Genomic DNA, 22,674 nt, shown 5'->3' with positions numbered 1-22,674 from the left:
AGTACCCGGATGTTGATTTAAGCGTCATTTACGGTGCATTATGGGATAGTCCGGTAGCAAAGTCACTTCCGTTCGTACGCGCGTGATACGTGACTAATGGGATTTACACACACAACCGACTGTATTCTACGTGTACTTCCGGTTTTCTCGACTTGAATTACAGCTTTAATATGATTTGAAATTTCTCCATTCTTAAGAAATTGCTGTTACTACAACTATTGGTTGTTGCTGCGAAGCTGCCATGTGTTGTTCGCACGACAATAAATGAAAAAAAATCTGCAGAAATAGGACCCTTACTGGCATGCGAGACGTGACGTGGCAGCGTGGGTGAAGTTTGCGGGTGACTCCACAGCGCAGTACGTGCACACGCGACTTACTAGTAGTGGTAGTAGCATTAGGTACTCAGTAGTAGTCCTAGTACACTGCCTACGTACATTGTACGTACAGCTGTACTTACTTGGAAGAAATTGCTTTGGAGACAGGATAAGTTCGAGATCACTGTTCGTTCCCGATTGTGTTCGCGACATTTCGACAGAGAACAAATAAAGAAAAAAGATGGGCATTCCATGACGATATACTGTATATCCAGGTGGGTGAATATTTTCCAGCATATTTTCAGCGTATGCAGAGATGACTGATCTGTGATGTACGCCGTACCAGTATGTGTTAGCTTATGCGCTGCGTGCAGTGAGTGGTGCATGCATGCTAGCTATAGCAAGAAAGGCCGGCCTCCGGCGGCGGGGACTACAGTGTACGAGTATGACAGGCCTGGCCACTCGCTGGCTCGGGCAGTACAGCGGCCTACTGTACTAGTACATGTACTAGTATCCGTGGTCGGCGCTGCGCTATAGGTAAGGTACACGTACACGCACGCTAGCGTTGTGCAAATTATGCCCCGCGCCGGAAGTGCCCTTGCTACCAAGTGAACTAAATCTTGACGAGAAAGCCACATCCGGGTACGTTTTACGTCATTGGCGATAGCGAGAATTGTCAACCCATTCACAATGTGCAGAGAAAATTGTGAAGATATTTTTGAGGGTTTTAAATTCGCGCTAACCAGAAGTATTGATTATGAAATATGCAAAAATTAGTGTCCCATAAAAATTTCTGCGTTTACATTACATGATTAACATGTTCATAGTGATTTGCCTTTTTTTTGGGGGGGGGGGGGAATCAGATGTCTAAAAGCATGTATCAGCTACTACATATACATATGGGTCAATCCACGTCAAATCATCCAATTTTCGGAAAAGTTGTCACCCGACCCCCTCCGATTTTCTTTAAAATCGCACCAAATGTTCCCCTAAGTGTCTGACGGAAAATCCCAAAATATTTTGCCCCAAGGTCAATTGGTTGCTAAGATACAGCCTCACATAGCAACCGGTGCGCATTCAGAAAAATTAGTTAAAAGAAAATTAGGCATTTTTGATTGATTGTGGTGGCATGGATATTTATGCAAAAGTGTTCATTTTCAGGAAATTGAGAGAACTTTATAGTCTTTGCAAGAAAAATTGACTGTGACGCGAAATTGACTTTTCGTTAACGTGCACGAGGTCACCGAAAATGGTGTTAAATGTTAATTTCCAAAATTTTGATGCATATTTAGAAGCTAATATCTTCCACATTTCATCACCTTAGGTTCTAATATATTATGCTGTTGAAGGCTTTGACTTGCTCAGTAATTTTGAAAAAAATCGGCGCATTCATACCCACCGTTTTTATGGAGAGCGCCCTCAAAGTTGACAAAAATGAAAAATGTGCCAAATTCAAGGTCACGGATCACCCTTCGTCCCACCTAGGAATGGCACCAATTTTTGTGTATTGATAGACATTTACCTATATTATCTTGGGTTACCAAAGAAATTTTGCTCCCGAAATGTTCAGTGGCAAATTTACCCTACCGAAAATGGTCGTAAATGGCCAAATTCCCATGTAATATCACATATTGGGTTTAGAGGACATTTCAAATGTCCAGGCTTTCAAGATAAAAAGGCCTAGCCCTGTGATATTTGCAGTAGGGATAGTCTGTTATACATATTTTAGTAATATACACCACAAAACACTTTCATTACATAATAATGACCTTGAAATTTAATCCAAATTTTGATAAAAACAATAAATTGCTCCATTTTCCTCATTGCACTGCATACAATATTATGTAATACGTGTTTTGTAACACTTTTCACAGAGCAATATTTCAAGAATTATGAAAGCTGACAGCCTACCACATTAAGGTTCTAAAGTATTTGTGCTCTTCTTTCAGATTTTGTGTCAATTTGATCATGAATGTTATACCCTTGACCTTGAAGTGCTTCTAAAAATAGCTGTAAATTTGTTTACAAACAAACCTACACACATGACAGGTGTATTATGGCATGCTATATCTTGTGATTCTTTCACAAACACTAAAGCTTTTTATGGTGTAAATGTATATACTGGAATTAATCTATACATGCTTGCAAGATATGTTACAATCAATTACTTTGTTCTGATAATGACCCTCGATTTATGACCTTCAAAATCATGAGAAATGCCTATTCCTCTCCATAAAGACCTGTATTTAAGTACGTAATAATAGTTGATAATTATGGACATTGCGCCCAACATAATAAGACTCTTATTCTAGCGTGTGAAACGCACATTAAAAGGACTGAGAGTCTTCTTTTTCGGGGGATTTGTTCTGTACCTTATGAAAACTTCCAAAATCATTTCAATTCTTATGTATTTTCTTGTTTTTGGAATTTCTTATGTATTTCTTTGTTTTTCTATTTTCTACATCATAACAATTTTTTTTTTTATTGGAAATTGTCACAGCCCACTTTTCTAACATAACTACAATAGAATTAATCAATCAAAGTGATAGATAGTAAAAATGGTCAAGTTTTTATGAGTTTCACCACAAAGCACTGTTTTCCATAGGAAATGCACACAAAATCACAAAATATTACTGTCCCCTTTTTTGATTGAAATTGAGGGTCATTGTCAGAACAAAGTAATTAATTAGGTGATCCGAGTATCCTCTCGGATCACCTTCTGTTTTTGTACGGATTCTTTCTTCTTCTTCTTCTTCTTTTTCTTCTTATTTCTCCCCAAAAGTTGTGCATCGATTAGCTCAGAAAGTCCTCTTCCTATCAATTTCAAACTTATACCATATATGTATCGTCTCCCAAAGACGGCAATCGAACTAAAATCAAAGTGATCAGTCGACCGTGACGTCACTATGACGTCATTATATGAAAACACATTCTCGATCATATCTCATTAATGGAATGAAATTTTTCAATGAAATTTACGTCACATATATTTCAAGTCAAGCGCATTCTACTTATATTCTCAAAATTCATCCATACCCTAAAACGTGCGCGTACGCGCGCGTTGAAATATTTGTATGCTCAAATCGAGCTCAAATTTTTTTTGCACACGTTTCAGACCATTTAGAGCATTTTTTGAAAAATTGAAAAAATTTTACGGACGCGTACGCGCGCGCGCATATACGCAAGCACAGCTCATATGCAATAGAAATTTCCCGTTTTTTTCACAATTATCGCCTGCCTGAAATGTCAGGGAATATGTCTACCAAGTTTCAAGTCAATCCGACTCAATATGACGTCATACGGGCCCGTCAAAGTTGAAATTCCGCGCGCGCGTCAATGGCGATATACAGTGCAACAATGCCAAAAAACTGCCAATTTTAAATCCGATTTTACTCATCAGGATGGACGATGACCCCCCATTTTCTTTACACATTCTGAAAGCTGATGAGTTGTACATATCATTTCATGGGTTAGCGATGCTGGAAAAATGATTAAAAGATATCAAATTTCTTAATAAAATAAAAAGAGTAAATTTTCAAAATGACGTCATCAAATTACAAGTTCACTCGAGCGTATCTCACTTATCCTTGGCCAATTTACACCCAAATTTCAGTATGTTGTAGCTTACTAAATGCTCTTTCATTAATATAATAACAACATTTTGATTAGATGACAGCATCACCTCGTAATATTGGATTGAAAGTAATCTTGTCAAATTTGACCAGTTTACGAGTTATCTTAATGGGAGTGCAGTTTTTCTGGAAATGAAAATTGACATGACTATCTTTTTCGAGCACTAGCTCACCTATGCTTCGGTGAATTTCTCTAAGATTTTAATATGTTGTAGCTGAGACTTTGGGCTATCGTAAGTGTGCCCTTTATTTTTTCATACGGTATCTGGATCACGTCCAAAAACTTGGTTGAAATCAAAGCCTATCTTCGATGTATTTTCATATTTCTTTCTTTTTCAACTTTCTTTGCAATAACTCAAGAAAAACATACTCTATCACCACCATGTTTTGCACATGTTTAGTTCATGTCACGTACATTATTTCATAAAATAACAACTACTTCATCAGACGCCATCTTGGGTATGTAAATTAGGGTCAAAGGTCATAAATGTTTCATCCTGTATCTTGGTGAATACATGTTCTATCTTCCCCATATTTTGCACACGTAAAGACCGTGTTACAAGGATTATTTCACAAAATAACCACTTTTTGCTCAGATGCCATCTTGTCTGTGCAGATCGGGGTCAAAGGTCATATGTACTTCTTTCTTTATCTTCGTTATGACGTGTTATCTCTATGGGAGGGAATTTTTCTAGATGTGAAAATTGACATGATTGTCTTTATCGAGCACTAGCTCACTTACCCTTCGGTGAATTTCTCCCAGATTTTAATATGTTGTAGCTGAGACTTTGCGCTATCGTACGTGTTCCCTTTGTTTTTCATATGGTGTCGGGATCATGTCCAAAAACGTGGTTGAAATTAAAGGTTATCTTCGATGTATTTTCATATTTCTTTTTTTTCCAATTTTCTTTGTAATAACTCAAGAGAAATAGCCCCTATCAACCCCATATTTTGCACATGTTTAGTTAATGTTACGTACATTATTTCATAAAATAACAACTACTTGATCAGACACCATCTTGGGTATGTAAACTAGGGTCAAAGGTCATAAATGTTTCATCCTGTATCTTGGTGAATACATGTCTTATCTTTCCCATATTTTGCACACGCAAAGACCATGTTACAAGAATCATTTCACAAAATAACCACTTTTTGCTCAGATGCCATCTTGGGGGTGCAAAGTGGGGTCAAAGGTCAAATATACTTCATTCTGCATCTTTGATAGTGTATACGGAATTCGGCACCCAAGATGGCAGGTCTGACTCCCTTTTCAAAATGAGAATCCAAACATCACACGACCAATGTCCCTAATCTCAGGTGAAAACTCGAATCATTGATTTAAAAAAAATCGGATCACCTAATTTGTCAGTCTTGACAAATTCCGGGTCTAGTTGTAACATATCTTGCAAGCATGTATAGATTAATTCCAGTATATACATTTACACCATTAAAAGCTTTTGTGTTTGTGAAAGAATCACAGCTTAGTATAGCATGCCATAATACACCTTTCATGATTGTGTGTAGGTTTGTAGTTAACAAATTTACAGCTATTTTTAGAAGCACTTCAAGGTCAAGGGTATAACATTCATGATCAAATTGACACAAAATCTGAAAGAAGAGCACAAATACTTTAGAACCTTAATGTGGTAGGCTGTCAGCTTTCATAATTCTTGAAATATTGCTCTGTGAAAAGTGTTACAAAACACGTATTACATAATATTGTATGCAGAGCAATGAGGAAAATGGAGCAATTTATTGTTTTTATCAAAATTTGGATTAAATTTCAAGGTCATTATTATGTAATAAAAGTGTTTTGTGGTGTATATTACCAAAATATGTATAACAGACTATCCCTACTGCAAATAACACAGGGCTAGGCCTTTTTATCTTGAAAGCCTGGACATTTGAAATGTCCTCTAAACCCAATATGTGATATTACATGGGAATTTGGTCATTTACGACCATTTTCGGTAGGGTAAATTTGCCACTGAACATTTCGGGAGCAAAATTTCTTTGGTAACCCAAGATAATATAGGTAAATGTCTATCAATACACAAAAATTGGTGCCATTCCTAGGTGGGACGAAGGATGATCCGTGACCTTGAATTTGGCACATTTTTCATTTTTGTCAACTTTGAGGGCGCTCTCCGTAAAAACGGTGGGCATGAATGCGCCGATTTTTTTCAAAATTACTGAGCAAGTCAAAGCCTTCAACAGCATAATATATTAGAACCTAAGGTGATGAAATGTGGAAGATAGTAGCCTCTAAATATGCATCAAAATTTGGGAAATTAACATTTAACACCATTTTCGGTGACCTCGTGCACGTTAACGAAAAGTCAATTTCGCGTCACAGTCAGTTTTTCTTGCAAAGACTATAAAGTTCTCTCAATTTCCTGAAAATGAACACTTTTGCATAAATATCCATGCCACCACAATCAATCAAAAATGCCTAATTTTCTTTTAACTAATTTTTTTGAATGCGCACCGGTTGCTATGTGAGGCTGTATCTTAGCAACCAATTGACCTTGGGGCAAAATATTTTGGGATTTTCCGTCAGACACTTTGGGGAACATTTGGTGCGATTTTAAAGAAAATCGGAGGGGGTCGGGTGACAAGCACTGGATGATTTGACATGGATTGACCCATATGTATGTGAAACCTGTTCTCCATTGCTCAGAACAGTTTTATACTAAACATTGCTGAATCAATGGCAATTACAGTACAAGTAGCAGCAACTCTCAATTATGTGTATCTGCCTTTAGAAAGCATACATGTACATGCTTGTAATATTTTCGGCAAACTGTGATATACATAGTAATCAATCACCTCTGACAAAATCTTTTTCTGTCTTCGACCGCTTTTCCACAGTTTCTGTGCATGAAAAATATCCGAACATTCCTGCGTGCATGTTCACGAGTCTTCAACATCAGAGAGGCGGACTTCTTTGATCCAGCATGGCTCTACCAGATGTCAGACTTTGGCTCGGTGAGTAAACAGGCCGAATTGTAAATTACGTAATTTGTGTTTTCTTTGTGAAGAATGTCCTGAACTTGGTACAGTGACTCACAGAGATATTGAAGCGAATGATCCTCGTTCTGGTTCTACGGATTCAAAAGGCCACGAGACCAAACCGTTAGATTAATAACCACCTTTGATATCAAAATGTCACACAATTTGGGAGACTTTTGATTTACCGTGAAAGGTCATTTCCAAATGACAGATCTGTTTTAATGATAAGCCTTGGAACCTCAATTCAACAAGCTATAGTTGTAGTACCATCATTATTTCACAAAATTTGATTTCACATTGTCGCAAATTGAGGGGATATGGCATTTTGATTGCTATTAATATTTTGGGCCCCTTGTAGTGTGATTACACCCATTGCTCTCAGCAATTATCTTGTATTAATTTTAGCAAGAAATATATTCTAGTTTTACTATTTTTTTTTTGTCCCTCCCATCCACTGTGTTGTCCCTTTCTCCCTTTTCTTGCAAATGTTTAGGTTTTGTTTTTTTACACCATGCTTCTCTGTATATTATGATTTTGTCTCTTTTTTTTTTTGTATCCGTTGGCCAAGTTGTTTCTTTTTTTCCATACTTGTTCAACTACAGTGAAAACTCTCACATATTTATAAATTACTTTACTAGCGGTACTTACTGTTCAATGCATAGGGCCTACTGTACAGCAATTTGTATGTTATTATATCTGGAAATTATCTAATTATTAAGGCAGTGATGAATTGATAATGAAATCAAAGGGATGACATATATGAAAACAAGCAGATGACAGTTTTATAGTACTAATCAATGTACAATATTGTAGATCACCTAGTTTCAGGGGAAAAAAAAACACACACATGCAAATATACAGTTTATTCAAGTGAAATCATTCTTCAGAACCTTGAACATCATGTTTTATACTATATAATATATTTTTACAGTATTTAAAGTTTTTTTTTTTTTTTTCATTGCAAAAAAGGTAGCGCAAGCCTTTTTCAGACTCCGTACTGCAGTATCCTGTGTTATAAAGCCTTATTCTAATAGTGCATCAAGGGAATTGAATGTTTTTTGAGAAACAAGAAGCTTGGATCTTAAATGGAAATTGGCCTAAATACAACAACAGTTGTACGTTCGCTCGAGTGAATGCATTACAGCAGTGATACAATTGTCTGGTCTTATTCTTTTCTTCTTCTTTTTTTTTTTCTTTCCAAAAAGGGCAGTGTTTTGAGTATAGCCTTATATCAATATAAAGAGCTAGTCATATTTCCATATCTCAATGCTGGACCATATGTAATATATTAAAAAATATATGATGAAGCACATTACATAAAAATCAAATGTCATCTTTAAGACAAGATGTGGATGAAGCGGCGAAAGAAACGACAAGTATCGAAATAGCAAATGTCTTTGATACAGACCTTGACAGTCAAAGTGATACATTCAGAGTCCTCTCCGATCTCATCATTATCGAGTAGAGGCCCCGTCCATTACCCTTTTTAAATGTTTTGCCTTGTGGTCATTACCGCTCTGTAGATGGTAGTCATTAAACCATTAATGGCCCCTGTGATTTTTTTTTCCAAACTGTTTTTGTTTTTTGTTTTTTGTTTTTGGCATTGACATCTTTTTTTCTTCTTCTTTTTCTTTTTTTTTCCCAGCTCATCGATCTCCTCTCCAAACTCTCACACACGGAGGATGCCCAGAGGACGGGAGCAATGTGAGTATGGTTCCAGCACAAGCGTCATAAATCCTCTATTGGGTGGTGGTACATATACATACGCCCCCTTCAACAAATGCAACATGCGTGTGGTGTTACAATAGTATATAAAACAGATAGTGAATGGTCACAAGCATGATGGTATAAGATTTTGCACAAGATGAATGTGTATTTGATGGCCTATTATAGAGTGTCCCGTCACTCACAACGTGTGAGTTCTGGTTGTGTTGCGCGAACTATTAAAGTCTGTTCACTATTTGTTTTAAGTGCAACACCTCAGACATTAATAGGCATGGCCCATGTCAAGATGTAAATGTTACGACCATTTTCCAGGGTAGGGCTCGTAGGGAAATTTTCACAAAGTTTATGGAGATCCTATGGGAGTGTTAAATATGAATGGGTGATGACATGGTGCATTGGTACATTTTTATACTTTAGCAAATGTCATGAGATCAGATGAGCAATAGTCTGATCTGGAAGTAAGATTCTTGTTAAGGGTGTTTTCGTAAATGTTTTTTAAAGATAGAGCACATATGTGAGTGTGTCAAGGAAATGCAGAAGATGAGGACTAAATCAAGCAATTCTTTTACAAATGTAAAAAGGAATTCAAATTGTGTCCCTGTTGCTATTTGAGGAAAACCGTAAACCTATCATATGAACTGAAACTGAATCCAAGACCACATGCCACAAAGTGTTAATTGCAAGTTGGATAAAGTATGTTTCAGTCTAATCTTATAAATTTGTAAACATACCACCACATACCTTCACTGTGCTGATATTCTTGAAACATACGAACACATTCATACACCCACAAACTCACACCTGTTGAGAGCTTTTCCACAAAATACTGGAATTTCAAACAAAAAAATCTGGAGTGTTTGCAAAGAAGAAGTACTTGTAATGTCAGATAAGATATCACATTGCTATGCAGATTAGCAAGGAGTGCTTGCTAAGATTGATTTACTTTGATTCAGTTTCGTTAAGTTCAGTTTGCATATAATATACCTCATAGCATAAAACTTGTGAACACGCTGATCAGAAGGAAGCAGATGTTGGAGGCAAAGTTGATACTGGTACATGAATACAATTGTAGATTTCAGATGATCTTTAGTTGATAAAGTATAGACAGACAAGCAAGCATTGTATTTCTAACAAGATGGGTACATACAAAAGACAAGTAACATGATAGCCCTTGCAGGGTTCGAAATTGGCGATGGTCCGCTGGCCATTGGCCACCCAAAATCACGTCGGACTAGCCAAAAATCATAAAATTCTGAAGTTACTAGTCCGTCTGGCTAGCCAAAATATTGCTTCAGTGTCAAAATTGATTCTAAGTAGTCCGCCTGGCTAGTTCAAAAAAAAGTTAAGTGCGACCCCTGCCTTGTCATGACACTTGAGGGGTATGTGCAATGCAAGTAAATATGAAAGACAAGTCTATCATGTTTGGCGCTGTTGCCCATGTGTAGGTGGATATCTTATCTCCGCATTATGTAGATTTTGATAACTATTTCCAAAGCTTTGATAACATACAAATTGTACATTGTCTTTGTGGAGAATATTGACATTGAAACAAGCATGTGACTGTGTGTGTATGTGTGTGTGTGTGTGTGTGTGTGTGTGTGTGTGTGTGTGTGTGTGTGTGTGTGTGTGTGTGTGTGCTAGCTATACAAATAAATGCATTGTTGATGCATACCAGCTATGATCAATACATTTATGTTTGTTCAAGAGGGTACTGTATCTGGCAATAACAGCTGGTGGTGATTTACAGGGACTTCCCCAGTGAAGGGGGGGGGGGGGAGGGGGTGGCCCAAATCACACACAAAACACTATTCAAATGACTATTGTTCAGACTAGAAGTATCTACACCCTGTAAGGTGGTTTAAACTGTTGAAGACTAGTCCCAAAGTATACTAAGGCAGGTGTCTTTTAATAGGAAATGAATGCTATATTAAAAACAGCTATTCCTCAATGAGCTATTAATTGATATTGCAGCTGATGTGGGAATGTCCTTCAGTGTGCGTGTTCATTATCTCTACAGAGAAATCAGTTTGACACCCTTGTACCTCCTCCCCCTCCCCACCCCCCCCCCCAAAAAAAAAGAAAAGAAAAGAAAATAAGAACACCATTCAATGTGAAACGGTCATTGTCTTGCTGCACACAGGCACACACACACTTTAACATGCAATGATATGCAACAGATCACCACAGACGATGAATTATGTGAAATATGCTTTTGAACTGAGCACATTTTTACGGCACAGCAGTGGATGGGAGATTAATATTGATCATAATTTGTTTGCTCTAGATCCACATTTTGTATAATGTACCATGACAGATTTCATACTGGTCATCAATCACAAATCCAATTATTTAGACAAAGCCGCATACAGGCATTAGATACATCTGTTTAAAGTTCACGGTATGACTAATCAATCCCATTTAGATTACTTTGATGAAACCTTCCATCTATGTATGAGTATGATTTAATGCTAGATAATTACTCAATGGCGGACAATTTATTTATTTTCAGTCTATTACTTACTGTAGTAATTGGGCTCAAGACAGCCGGGCCAGATTTCTATTACGCGAGGCCCTATCTGGGGTTATAATGACTTTTTTGAATTTTTCCTGTAGTGCTCTAACATGTTCCTGGATAACAATTCAGCACGCCTTTATGTATGTATTATCGTGCCTTTACAATGATCAAGAATACAGGGTCTGTAATAGTACAGTATGTAGTCGTGTGTATGCAACAAGGAAGTAAAGACCTTCTTTTTTTTTTTTTACAGACCTTCAGCGAGATTCCTGATTGTCTTTCCTAAAGATGAAGTAACTCCTCATAATACTATCAATTTGCCCTGCAGTCATCTGGAATCTCGACCTCTCCCTTCTCCTATTGGAGCCCATAGTCTCTACATTTGATTAATTCTTTTCATTATTACTCTCTGTCCCTAGCAATCAGCTCTTTACCTATTCCTTTGAGGGAAAATATCTAAAAGAAATCATAGATAAAATGCATGATAGACGTAATGGTTGTATGGCTTGCAATACCCTTATTATGAGTCCCGGGTATACTCGGGCAAGTGTCGATGGGAAATGCGTGTTGTAGCAAAATCAGCCCGTCCTCAACGAGTTAAAGTCGTTACTCTCTGGATGTGAAATAGTGCATGAAACTTGCACTCTCTGGGTAGAAACAACAACAACAAACAATTTATTAACTTTGGCTCCTTTGTGAAATAGCATGAAGTACTCATAGTTAGCAGGCATGAGAGAGATAGCTAGCAGACACATGAGAGAGTAAGTAAAGACTGGCAAATATCCAATCTTGTTTCTGTGATGAACATCCTTATGGTAGAAAGTTTCTATTTTGGAGTAGTTAGCTCCATGAAATTAATGTGCAAAAGATGTGTTAATGAATATTGTTGTACAATCAGAAATTGTTTTCGGTTTTGCAACTTAGACACATTAAGAGCATACGGAGTTGTCAACTGAAACATACCTTTTTTTTTGGGGGGGGGAGGGCGGGCATGGGTTAAGGATAATATCTAATGTTGCTTGAATGTACCAATATTATGTTTTCAGTTATCCAGTCAGCTGTAAAGGTAATTGTTGGCAATGTTCACATTATTGGAACACACAGTGAAAGACTGTTCTTGTTCAAAGTCCATTATGTGAGGTTCCCTTGAGGGGTGAGCTCACAATACATTTTATTTGACTGCGGGGGAAATATTCCTGTGGCCATGTTTCATGGGAAGATTTTTTTTTTTTTTTTTTTTTTATTACACACAGCACCTCGAGCAATATTGACTCAGAAAGTGGAGTCATTATGAAGACTGGTAGGTGTACTCTGATATTAAAAATGGTTGTAAACAAACCCATTCATGCAATTGTACATCTCCGTCATTATTTTTGCTTTATGGTCACTGCAATATGCTGATTATTATTTGTTGTCCGTTCATTTCGTAATCTCAGACACGAACCTGAAACAAGGCGATGCCATCATTAAAAAATGTACATTCATTTATTCATTTATCGTGTTTTGTTTTAGTAGGGTAGCTCTGTCAGTGGCTACAAACACTGTTATTCTCCGAGGTCCTACACAATATCTCAATATACAGATACAGTAGACACATAAAAAAAAAGAAAGCAAGAAAGAAAATAACATAATACATAATACTGTAACGGTAAACTTCATAACATTCATAACATTGCCAATGACAGAATAGCACATTGGCCTTGGCATAGTTAGCTCATTCATGAATGTGAAAACACTTGTTACAAATGACTCTTTGATGAACATTGGTGATTTTTGTTTGAAGTACAATGTCTTATCGTAGAGAGAAAGAGAAATAGCAATATATCTACAGTGCAGTCATCCAGAGAAGAATTTCACTTCCTTCTCATGCATATTGATATGAGGAAAAAAAGTCCAGTCAGTTTGTGAGCAGACATTTGTCTCTCTTTAATAGTGTATCCAAAATTCACACAAAATTTAGCTCTGCACATAAATTCTCCTCTTAAGTGGGTTTGAAATATTCAAAACCTCTAAAACATGGTTGCATGTCAAAGAGCTCAACATTTTTTTTTAATTGCTATAATGTAATTTATTTTTATTATTCATTTTTATCTACTTTTGAATTAATTTACTAGTACTCTCTCTCCTCCTTTATACAAGAATGATAAAAATACTACACAAAATTTGTAAAGATCTGATCCCAGGATGTAGTATGCACAAGGCTCAGGCAGGATTTGAACCCAAGGCCTTGTAATTAAGAGCTCCAGAGCCCTGTCCACTGTTCCAAGATGTTACAGTTATACCATGCACCATATGAGCATGTGATTGTAGCTCATACCTGACCAATTTCTGGGGTCTTGATTTTTCTTTTTTCTTTTCTTTTTTTTTTATCACGCTCCCTTCACCCAGAATTGGAGCAGTGACGAATATTACACCCATTCCTCATCTCGAAACTAATGAGCTCACTGCATGCATCACCTTTATTGACTCTTGACATCACACGGCGCTCCAATTTTCTCCCGTGGCGTATCTCCCGCTTTATTGCCCAGCCTGTGTGAAGAAACCAAATTACGCTTCAATTTGTGCCCCGAATGCATGCATACAAGCCAAGTATGCATGATATTGATTTCAGAGAGGTGAACGTAGAAGAAATTTTTAAAGTTCTGAGTGGGAAAGCTCGTTAACTATGATAAAAGAAGGAATGGGATGGGGGGGGGGGAGGGGGAGGAAGGGCGGAGGGGGTGTTGGAAACTTGGTGATAAGGAGATGGTGTAGGTAAAACCTGGCCAAGATGAGTAGGAAGCCAATATTTCCCTGTAAATTACTATCGTGTGATGAGGTCGCAGATTTATAAATCAGAGCAGTGGAGAAGACTCTTTAATGAAAATGAGTAATGCACGGAAACACTCAGCCACCCGATCGGCACGGAAAAGTGTGCCTCAGTCGCCTCTTTCACCCCGTTCGGCGGAGCTGGGGCTACGCCAGTTGAATAGACAAGCAGTGCATTGCTGGTTCCAAATGGCATCTTCAATTAAGAGTCTCATATGAAATAAGAAGCAGCCATGAATTAATTTTCTGAGTCTGGGAGATGCCTCCAGGCCACTGAGTCTCCTTTAAGAAGCAAGAAGGCGCAAATGAGATTTCATGTGTAATGAAAGGACTGGGGGTCTGAGGAGAAAAGGAGGATGAGTTTATCAGAAATGATAGGAAAAAGAATTCATCAAACAGATTTAATAACGTGACACAGATTCACAATGTTTTTCCTTTGATGCATTTCTTCTCTTTCTCTCTCCCTTTCTCAATGTCACTGCCCCCCCCCTCTTTTGCCCATTAAAGACATTTCTGAATCACAAATATAGATTTTGGGGTTTCTGAGCATAATTATTACTCTATACACATACAGTACTGTACATGTATAAACGGTTTGCATTTGATGTACCCATTCGGCCAGGTATGCAATATAAGCATTGCATGCTCTTCTGCCTATCAACATGCTTGTTACAGATTTTGTTGGTAGTACAACAAACTACCATTAAAAAAAAGAAGAACTTAAAAAAAAAGATTCTTGAAGACTGAAAGGGACTGTGCAGTACTGGATGAGGTGAGGATTCCGCTTGTAACGTTTTGCAAGATATTTAGAAACCACTCTATGTAATGTCAAAGAGCATATAATTCTAAGGGGAATCAAAAGTTTATTTGATGAAAATAGGTTTGGAAATGGGCTGAGATATCTAAAAACAAGGTAATACAAAGAGATCCTAATAAAAGTCATGACCTGTCAATTTATTAGGATCGCTTTTCTGGATATCTCAGCCATTTCAAGGCCAATATTCAGCAAATAAACATTGAATCCTTCTTGAAATTACATTGCCTCTTTCATATTTCATAAGAGATTTCTCATTATCTCACCAAGAAATGTTATAAACCTGAATCCTCCCCTCGACCAGTACTGTACGGTCCCTTTACTGTATACGCCATTTATTTCGTGACTCTTAATTTTTGCGAATTGAGAATTCCCAACAATTTTGCAAGTGGTTAAGTTCGCGATCATGGAGCCCTGTACTGAATGGAGAATTTAGTGGACACGTCGTCACATTCACATCAGGATCAGAGTCAATATTTTTGCATGTCTTTAATTTCACGATTAGCACCTGACTCGTGAAATTCACGAAAATAAAAAACCTCGCAAAATATTTGGCGTATACAGTATCTTCTTGATGACACAAAATATGCAGTGCGAATGCAGCTTCCTTGTTATCCCAACTTGATTAGCTTTTGATATCTGGAGTGATTTTGACAATGCATATTAGAATGGGATCACAAAGGTATCATGTGAATGCCATACTTTTTGACGCTATAGACCAATAAAACAAAGTCCTCTTAAACTGGATACTTCAGATGTTTTTTTTTTTTAATGGCACATGTAGTGGCACAGGTAGTATCTCTAATACAGTTTGGATGCTTTCAGTTTATCACGATAACATCAAAATAATGTATGTAAACCCAACTAATGTAATACAGATTACATCCTGTCTCGTTCAGGGTTACAGTTGATCGCATTTCATAGCTTTTCCTGTCCTGGAGCTCTACCTGATAATGTATCTATGATACTTTCCGGTATTACTTTCTCTTTTCATATTGAGCATTCACAAATGCAGAAGTGTCAACTGAACAAAAGAGAAAAAATATAGGAGAATTGTATCCCACCAACAATGGTACAAACAAAGAGAAGCAAAGTGCACAGTGGATGAATACTGTAAAATTTGTCAGACCGTGATTGCTCGAGACTGATATCTGCCAGTTTCATGTTTTATTTGGTAGAAACCTGGGTAGAGATGGGAGTGTCTCGGTTTTCTGATCAAAGACCTTGCAATATACATTGTATCTAGAAGAGTACTGTATGTTCTTTTGGAACGCATTACCCACCTGCATAATTTATTATGTAATTCACTTAGTAAAACAGGTTTCTGTAGAGGTTAAAGATATGATTTATATTGATATTCAGTAGCTCTTCCTAATTTTTTTTTCTTTTTTCCTTCATTTAGTTATATTTTATTTGTAGTTCTCTTTCTGATGTGAACAGAGCCCACTAGGAGAACCGCTCACATCACTAAAGTATCTATCCTGTATAAAGACTAAATAATAACAAATATAATATTCTATGATGATGATGTTCATAATAATGATAATAATGATTATTGTTATTTATTATGATAGCAATAAAAATGATAAGTGCCATATGCGTAGTTAGTCTAATTTTTTTTTGCGAATTGAGACTTCCAGACAGTTTCACGAGTGATTAAAATTTATGATCATTGACTACATTAATGAATGGAGAAAGGAAATTGCAAAATTCAAATGCGCATGAAAATTTCTGGTTTTACAGTAGCACTAGTCCTGGTAAGACACAATCAAATCGCGATGCTCTAATAATTTAATATTCAGCTTCCTAGATTTAACAGGGTTAATCCACTTTCTACACAGCTTTAAAATTTCTGTAGACTGTGCATGGAAACCCACCAGGTTCCATGAGCATTGGGTTAATAGAAAATGATGATGTAGCAGAGTTTTAAAAAAAATAGTAGATACGAGAGTGATTGGACAACTGCATAAAAAGGAGAGAGAGAAAGAGAGAGACAGAGAGACAGAGGCAAAATTAATGCCTATACTCATACCCATGTGCCCCCATAATGCACCAGCTCAATGTCATCAATGGCAAATGGACCACGAGGACTGACGCACATCACAACACTTAATGTTAATCATTCTCACGATTCTTTGGCCTCGAGCCTTCGCCCCGCAGCGGCGGCGGCGTCTCTCTGCAAGGCCCATCTTTGGAGCCCCTTAATGTTGATTGATCGTCATACTGTGATGCCCGCCAGAGCCACTTGGACCATTTCTGCGGGCGCGGTTGATTGATAATAACAGGCAGCTATTTCTCACTCTTGCTTTCCTCTTTTGTTTTTTAAAACCATGTTTTATCATTATTTTTTCTTTCTCATCTTCTTCCACCAGACCGTTCAGCACGATAGAGGAAGATATCTATGGAGGCCTGGAAGATATGGCAGAGTAAGTATTTGCGCCCATGATTCGGCATACGCGTGGTATACCATACATTTGGACCGCATGTAGGATATGCAGGGTGCCAAATATTTAAACGCTTGCCCGATTGCCCTGGGCAAGTGAAAGTTTTGAAACCTTTTTTTTCTTTTCTTTTTTTTTTGCATTTTCCCCCTTCAAATCTGTGAAGTCAAAAATACAGAAGCCCAAAGATAATTACTGTTTAGTGATGTGATGCAGATAATGTCATTTCAGCAACTTTCCAACATTTAGGTGAAGAAGTCCCAATGCAATGCAACGACACTCGCTCAAACCAAGTTTGTTACTTCAATGTGTTTATAATGCGTGCGAATCAGCACATGTGCTGTTTATAAAAATGATTGTGTTTTTAGCAAGTCTTTCACTTACAAGTGATTTTCGATATCATTTTCTCGTATGTTTGGACTTTCTTTTCGGGCAAGTAAAATTCATTTTCGGGCAAGTGTTCTGCAACAATTTGAAAATCTGCTTTGCTGAACTGGGCAAGTGGAAAAAAAAAAGTTGTGCAGCACCCAGCATTATGTTTCTCAAGCATCAGAGCCCTTGTAAGACAGCGTTGCTCTGTAGAAGAAATCATGATCAAGACTGTTACAGTGGTGGTATGAGAAATAAGCATCCCTTTTACAAGAGCCAAATTTAGCAATAACCCCACATCTGAGATGATGTGCATCGCATGAGAGGCAAAATTTTGAAGATTCTCATGGATGAACTCTTGCTTCAAGTTGATTTTTATTGCAACTGATTGACAAATTGCCCTACATCGATGTAAATAAGCACCTATTCAGTGTTTTAGAAGCAGCCATGATAGATGAAAAATCATGGGCATACAGTAGTACATAATTGGCGAAGACTCTATTAAACCAACAGTCTCCTGATTAATAGACAGACATTGCTGCAGTAAGTTGCGATATTTTGAAGAGTCGTTAAAGTTATAACTAATAGCGGGAGAGTATTATGAAGTTAAAAACCAACTCCAAATAACTGGTGAATGAAGAATATGCAAATGGAGCAAAGTCGATGACTCAAGAGAATTCCCAACTCATCCCAATCGGTCAATTTTCTTTTTTTTTTGCGGAAGAATCCACTCTACACTCAACATGTTTGTCCAAGTGTGAACGTCGACTCAGTTTACTTTTGGATATGAGATTGTGTGAAGGAGAAATTACCTGCAAGCGTCATACCACTCTCATAAGCTTTCCTCGGCCTTTTAACAGTAGGGTTTAAAAAGAAACATGATCTGTCACGTAGTCTAACTATTTCTTTCAGAAGCCTATCAGGAATACTGTGATGAAAGCTGTCTGTGTGTATTTGTGCCAATTAAGAACCAAACAGTTTACATAGGATTTTTTTTTTTAATTCTTTGATTTTGTTTTAGTTTTAGATGTATAGCAAGACAATTCTGTGTAGGAAATGCATCTTATCATATATTTGAAGTTGAGAACAGGCACATCAGAGCTGCCAAACAGTACATTTTAACCATATTTGGTATGTTTCTTATGTTCTTTCATAACAAGAAAATATGGAATATGGCTGTGATAGAAAAATAAAGATTTTGATGTTTATTCTACAATTTCATTTGCCATCTAATTTGTTTCTGTGGCATTTTTATCATATTGAAATGGGAATATTTTTTTTTGCTTTCGGAATGTTTTCTTACTTTGCATCAGTACGTATACATGCTTTCGTATGCAGAGGATAGCTGCTTTGGCATATCGTTCCTGGGGTGACAAGACCTTGTGTCTGAATTTGCTTTTATTCAAAAACCTTCTAACTTAATTTTTCAGTATCAAAAATACTGATCTCGGCTTTAAAACATTACAATTATTAATGTAATCTAATAACCAATGTTCATACATTGTACATCATTTCATGTCAATGTTGATGTCTTTTTGCAAAAATGTTGCAATAATGCAAAAAGTTTTTCCCCTCTCCTGAAATGTATCATGATTTTTGAGATAAGAGGTCTTGTCACCTCAGGGACGGTATGCAACTGTGATACCGTATGTTTGTTCCATGCGAGGGGGCGGATATCAATTTCACTAGATGATAAAAGTTTTATGGTGGTAGCTTTGATAAAGTGATATTTGGACACCTTTTCAAATGTCGCTGTCAGAGACGCTTGTAAAGATTTGCTACCGATTACATGGCATGTGCGTGCTAGTAGTTAAGCAAAACTCAGAAGTGTAGTAGACGGAAGGGTTCATTGATAGAGAGTGGACATGAATTTATAAAGACCTTTACATTGAAACATGAAGAGTCAGGCCTTCAAATGACAGGAGAAATTAATTGAAAATCATGCTTTCGAAACTGCCTGCTAAATCAATAACATTCTTTTCAATTTTCATTTTTATATTATCAAAACCTTTTATTTCATGTGTCAGCTTGAATATATCTTTTGTTTTGTGTATGTGTACACTCAGCCTGTCAAAGAAAATGAGAAAGAGAAAATGTTACTTTGTCAAGTGAAAAAAATACATTTTGGAGTGTTTACATTTTGTTATGTTGAGACGAAGTACATGTGCTACCTAGTATGTTGTCTGAATACAGCATGCATTCAAATTCTCAGTGATGTCATGTCATTGCTCAACATTTTAGTATTAAATGGCATTGCATTTATACAAAGGTGTCATTGTTAGTTTTGTCTCATTCCAAATATTTGTTCATTTTTATTCATAGTTATAATTCAGACAGTACACTACGGCCATAGACAGGCTCATATGTTGCAAAAACAAGTGTAAAATGTGTATTTCGAGGGATATTGTCAGAAAAGAATATTGATTTGATTTTTTTTTTGTCCGTTTTCATCTTTTAAGTGAGCACGACCTCCAGGATGAGGGTGAGATTTACGACACGGTGGACGAGGACGAGGGGGACAAGATCTACGACGATCTTGTCAACATTCGCAGGGAACTCAAGCAGGCCCCTGCGCAACGGACGTCCACTACAGAGGTGACTAGACAGAGTAGCTGAGTTAAAGGAGACCTCTGGATGATTTTGAGATTTTTACATTTGAACAACTATAGATAAGTTATACTGAGGACAGAGTTTCAGAATATATGATAATTGGGATGAAGAATAAGAATATTTTCAAAATTTAGAACAAATTGGAATGAACAAGGATGATGACATGGCAGAGTCACCATAAGAATGCATGAGTTGGGGCTCAAGGAAGCAGAACAAAAGAAGAAGGCATACATAGATTATACACAGGTGAACTCGCAAACAAGCGGAATTGTAATGGAATTACACTGCTACATTTCTGAAAAATGTGAACCTCTTATGTCATCATCATTGTGCAGTGTAATTTGTTTAAGGTTTTTCAAAGTATTGTTTCTCTGCTCAAGAACCGCAATTAATTCCACAAATCAATACATGGAGTTGTCAATTTATGTACGACATGATGTGAAATTATGAAAATCGTCTGAATGCCCCTTTAAAAAGGGTCAAGCCATTTTGGATGAAGACACAAATGATTTCCCTTATTTTTCCTAGAGATCAAAAAGAGAGGAAAATAAGGATACTTTATACGTATCAAATTTCTTTGGTTTGAGCCTCAGAAAAATTTCAGGACACGTCTTTGCCAGGGACAGTATAATACCGGATGCTATCCTATGTATGGATGTTTTTCACTTTACTTATGAGTACTGTTGAGGTTTTTACCATACCTGGGCTGGGTTCATTCTTATAGACTTTTAATGGCACAATAAGATTATGCGCATTTGCAAGTCCTAACGAGAGGATGCCAAAGGCAAAGGCAAAAACTTCACCCCACTTTGTGGACATTCCATGAAATGCAAATGAAGGAAGAGGAGGAGGAGGAGAAGGAGGAGGATTGATAGAAGGATTGTTTTAAGAAGATGAGAAAGAAGAGGAGAAAGATAATGAAGAATAAGGAGAAGAAGAGAGTAGCAAGAAATACATCTAGACAGAATGATATTTGACTCCTCACCCGAAGGTTTCTCCTCCATTCTAGAATATAAAATTATGTCGTTTTGATGAAATGGCTTTACATCACACTGTGCTGTATTTTCTCCCTATACCCCCCTACCATCAATGCAGTCGATGAAGGTTGACAAACGCGAGTTCTGCCGGCGAGAGATCGTCGAAACGGAGCAGAAGTATGTGGAGGCGCTGCATATGTTATGCGAGGTAAGTCGCGTTTGTAGTGGCTCAAGGTATAAGTTTGACTTCTTTGTTCAGTATGACTGTAATGAAGCAAAATTTGTGTAAGGATTTGATAGAATAATATGGTAGTGTTGTGCAAGTATGTATTTTTACCTTGTCCTCATTATTATCAGTCATTATGACATGTTATGCAAATTAAGCTATGAAAACAGCTATGTCATTGCTTCACATCTTCGCTTAGTGGTTTGTATGCAAAAAAAAAAAAATAGATGAATAAAAAAGGAGCAGCAGAGGCTCCTGTTTGTTTGCAATTAAATCTTCACCGAGTTTTTCTTTTGTTTGGCATTAATGCAGGAAGAATAAATATCCTATCAGACTTGCAATGATTTTTACAGAGCAAGAACAAGTTCGTTTGCATGTTTATTTGTTTGTTTGTTTGTTTTAGCAGAGCTATAGTTGGTACTTGCTAATTTATAGTTACAGATTGTTAAAAAAAATAGCTCTGCAATTTATTTATATGTGTATGTTTGTGACTTTGTTGGTTGTTTGTTAGCTGAAGGTCCGTAGATTACCATCAGAACAGTCGGGTAGGTTGCTGAGAAATAAGCTATGAGTATCAGATTGATTTGCTGGAAAGAGTCCAATTTCTGAAGAAATCAGGATAAATGCTCATATAGTCGCATACCTTCCAACTGCTTGTGACATTTGAGGAAAGAATGTTGACCGGCTGCACTTGTGCCTCACTTTTGTGACGAAGGGCGTCTTTTCTCCTCTCTGTAACCTTCACCTTCCAGCAATTCATCAAACCACTGAGGCAAGTGTTGACTAGACAGGACATCGACACAATATTCTTGAACATTGAGGTGAGTGCACTAGATAATGTTGTCATGACATGACTGCATGCTTCGCATTCATCCGTCGCCATTCCTCACTTCTGTTTCGTTATATTTCATGTCAATTTTTTGTATGGAAGAGTACAAGCATGGTTTGCAGGCTTGTCATGCTTTTAAAATTGTTAGCCGGTTATAAAAGTGATTTATTAATCTTTGGTATACATTATTTTTTTTTAACGACAAGTCTAAGGGAAGTTGCTCGCAATAATTTTCTCACTGTTTGCAGTCTCCTTGTGATTTAGTCTTCAAAAATGCTTCTGCTGTTGGGGGTTGTGTTTTTGATGATGTCAACAGTGGCGTTAAAACTGATAATAATGCTGACATTGATGATGGCGGCGATGGTAATGACAATGGTAGAGAGGATGATATTGATAAAGATG

The 22,674-nt window shown here is 37.1% G+C and overlaps 1 protein-coding gene across 1 annotated transcript in view; it reads left to right on the top strand.

Moving 5' to 3' along the window:
* Nucleotides 1-6,916: 6,916 nt before the first annotated feature.
* LOC139744481 (guanine nucleotide exchange factor VAV2-like) overlaps nt 6,917-22,674 on the top strand; it is a 65,269-nt gene continuing 49,511 nt past the window's right edge. Inside the window, exons 1-6 of the mRNA XM_071654918.1 lie at nt 6,917-6,934; nt 8,604-8,662; nt 17,193-17,246; nt 20,090-20,225; nt 21,336-21,425; nt 22,196-22,264. Of these exons, the coding sequence (XP_071511019.1) occupies nt 6,917-6,934; nt 8,604-8,662; nt 17,193-17,246; nt 20,090-20,225; nt 21,336-21,425; nt 22,196-22,264 (426 nt within the window). The remainder of the gene's footprint in view (nt 6,935-8,603; nt 8,663-17,192; nt 17,247-20,089; nt 20,226-21,335; nt 21,426-22,195; nt 22,265-22,674) is intronic.

This window comes from Diadema antillarum, unplaced genomic scaffold, assembly GCF_040938485.1.
Source record: "Diadema antillarum isolate AM-2024a unplaced genomic scaffold, OU_Dant_1.0 scf00000035, whole genome shotgun sequence".
In the NCBI taxonomy this organism is placed as follows: Eukaryota; Metazoa; Echinodermata; class Echinoidea; order Diadematoida; family Diadematidae; genus Diadema; species Diadema antillarum.
Note: the sequence above shows the minus strand (reverse complement) of the source record. Positions and strands in the feature narration are given on the sequence as shown.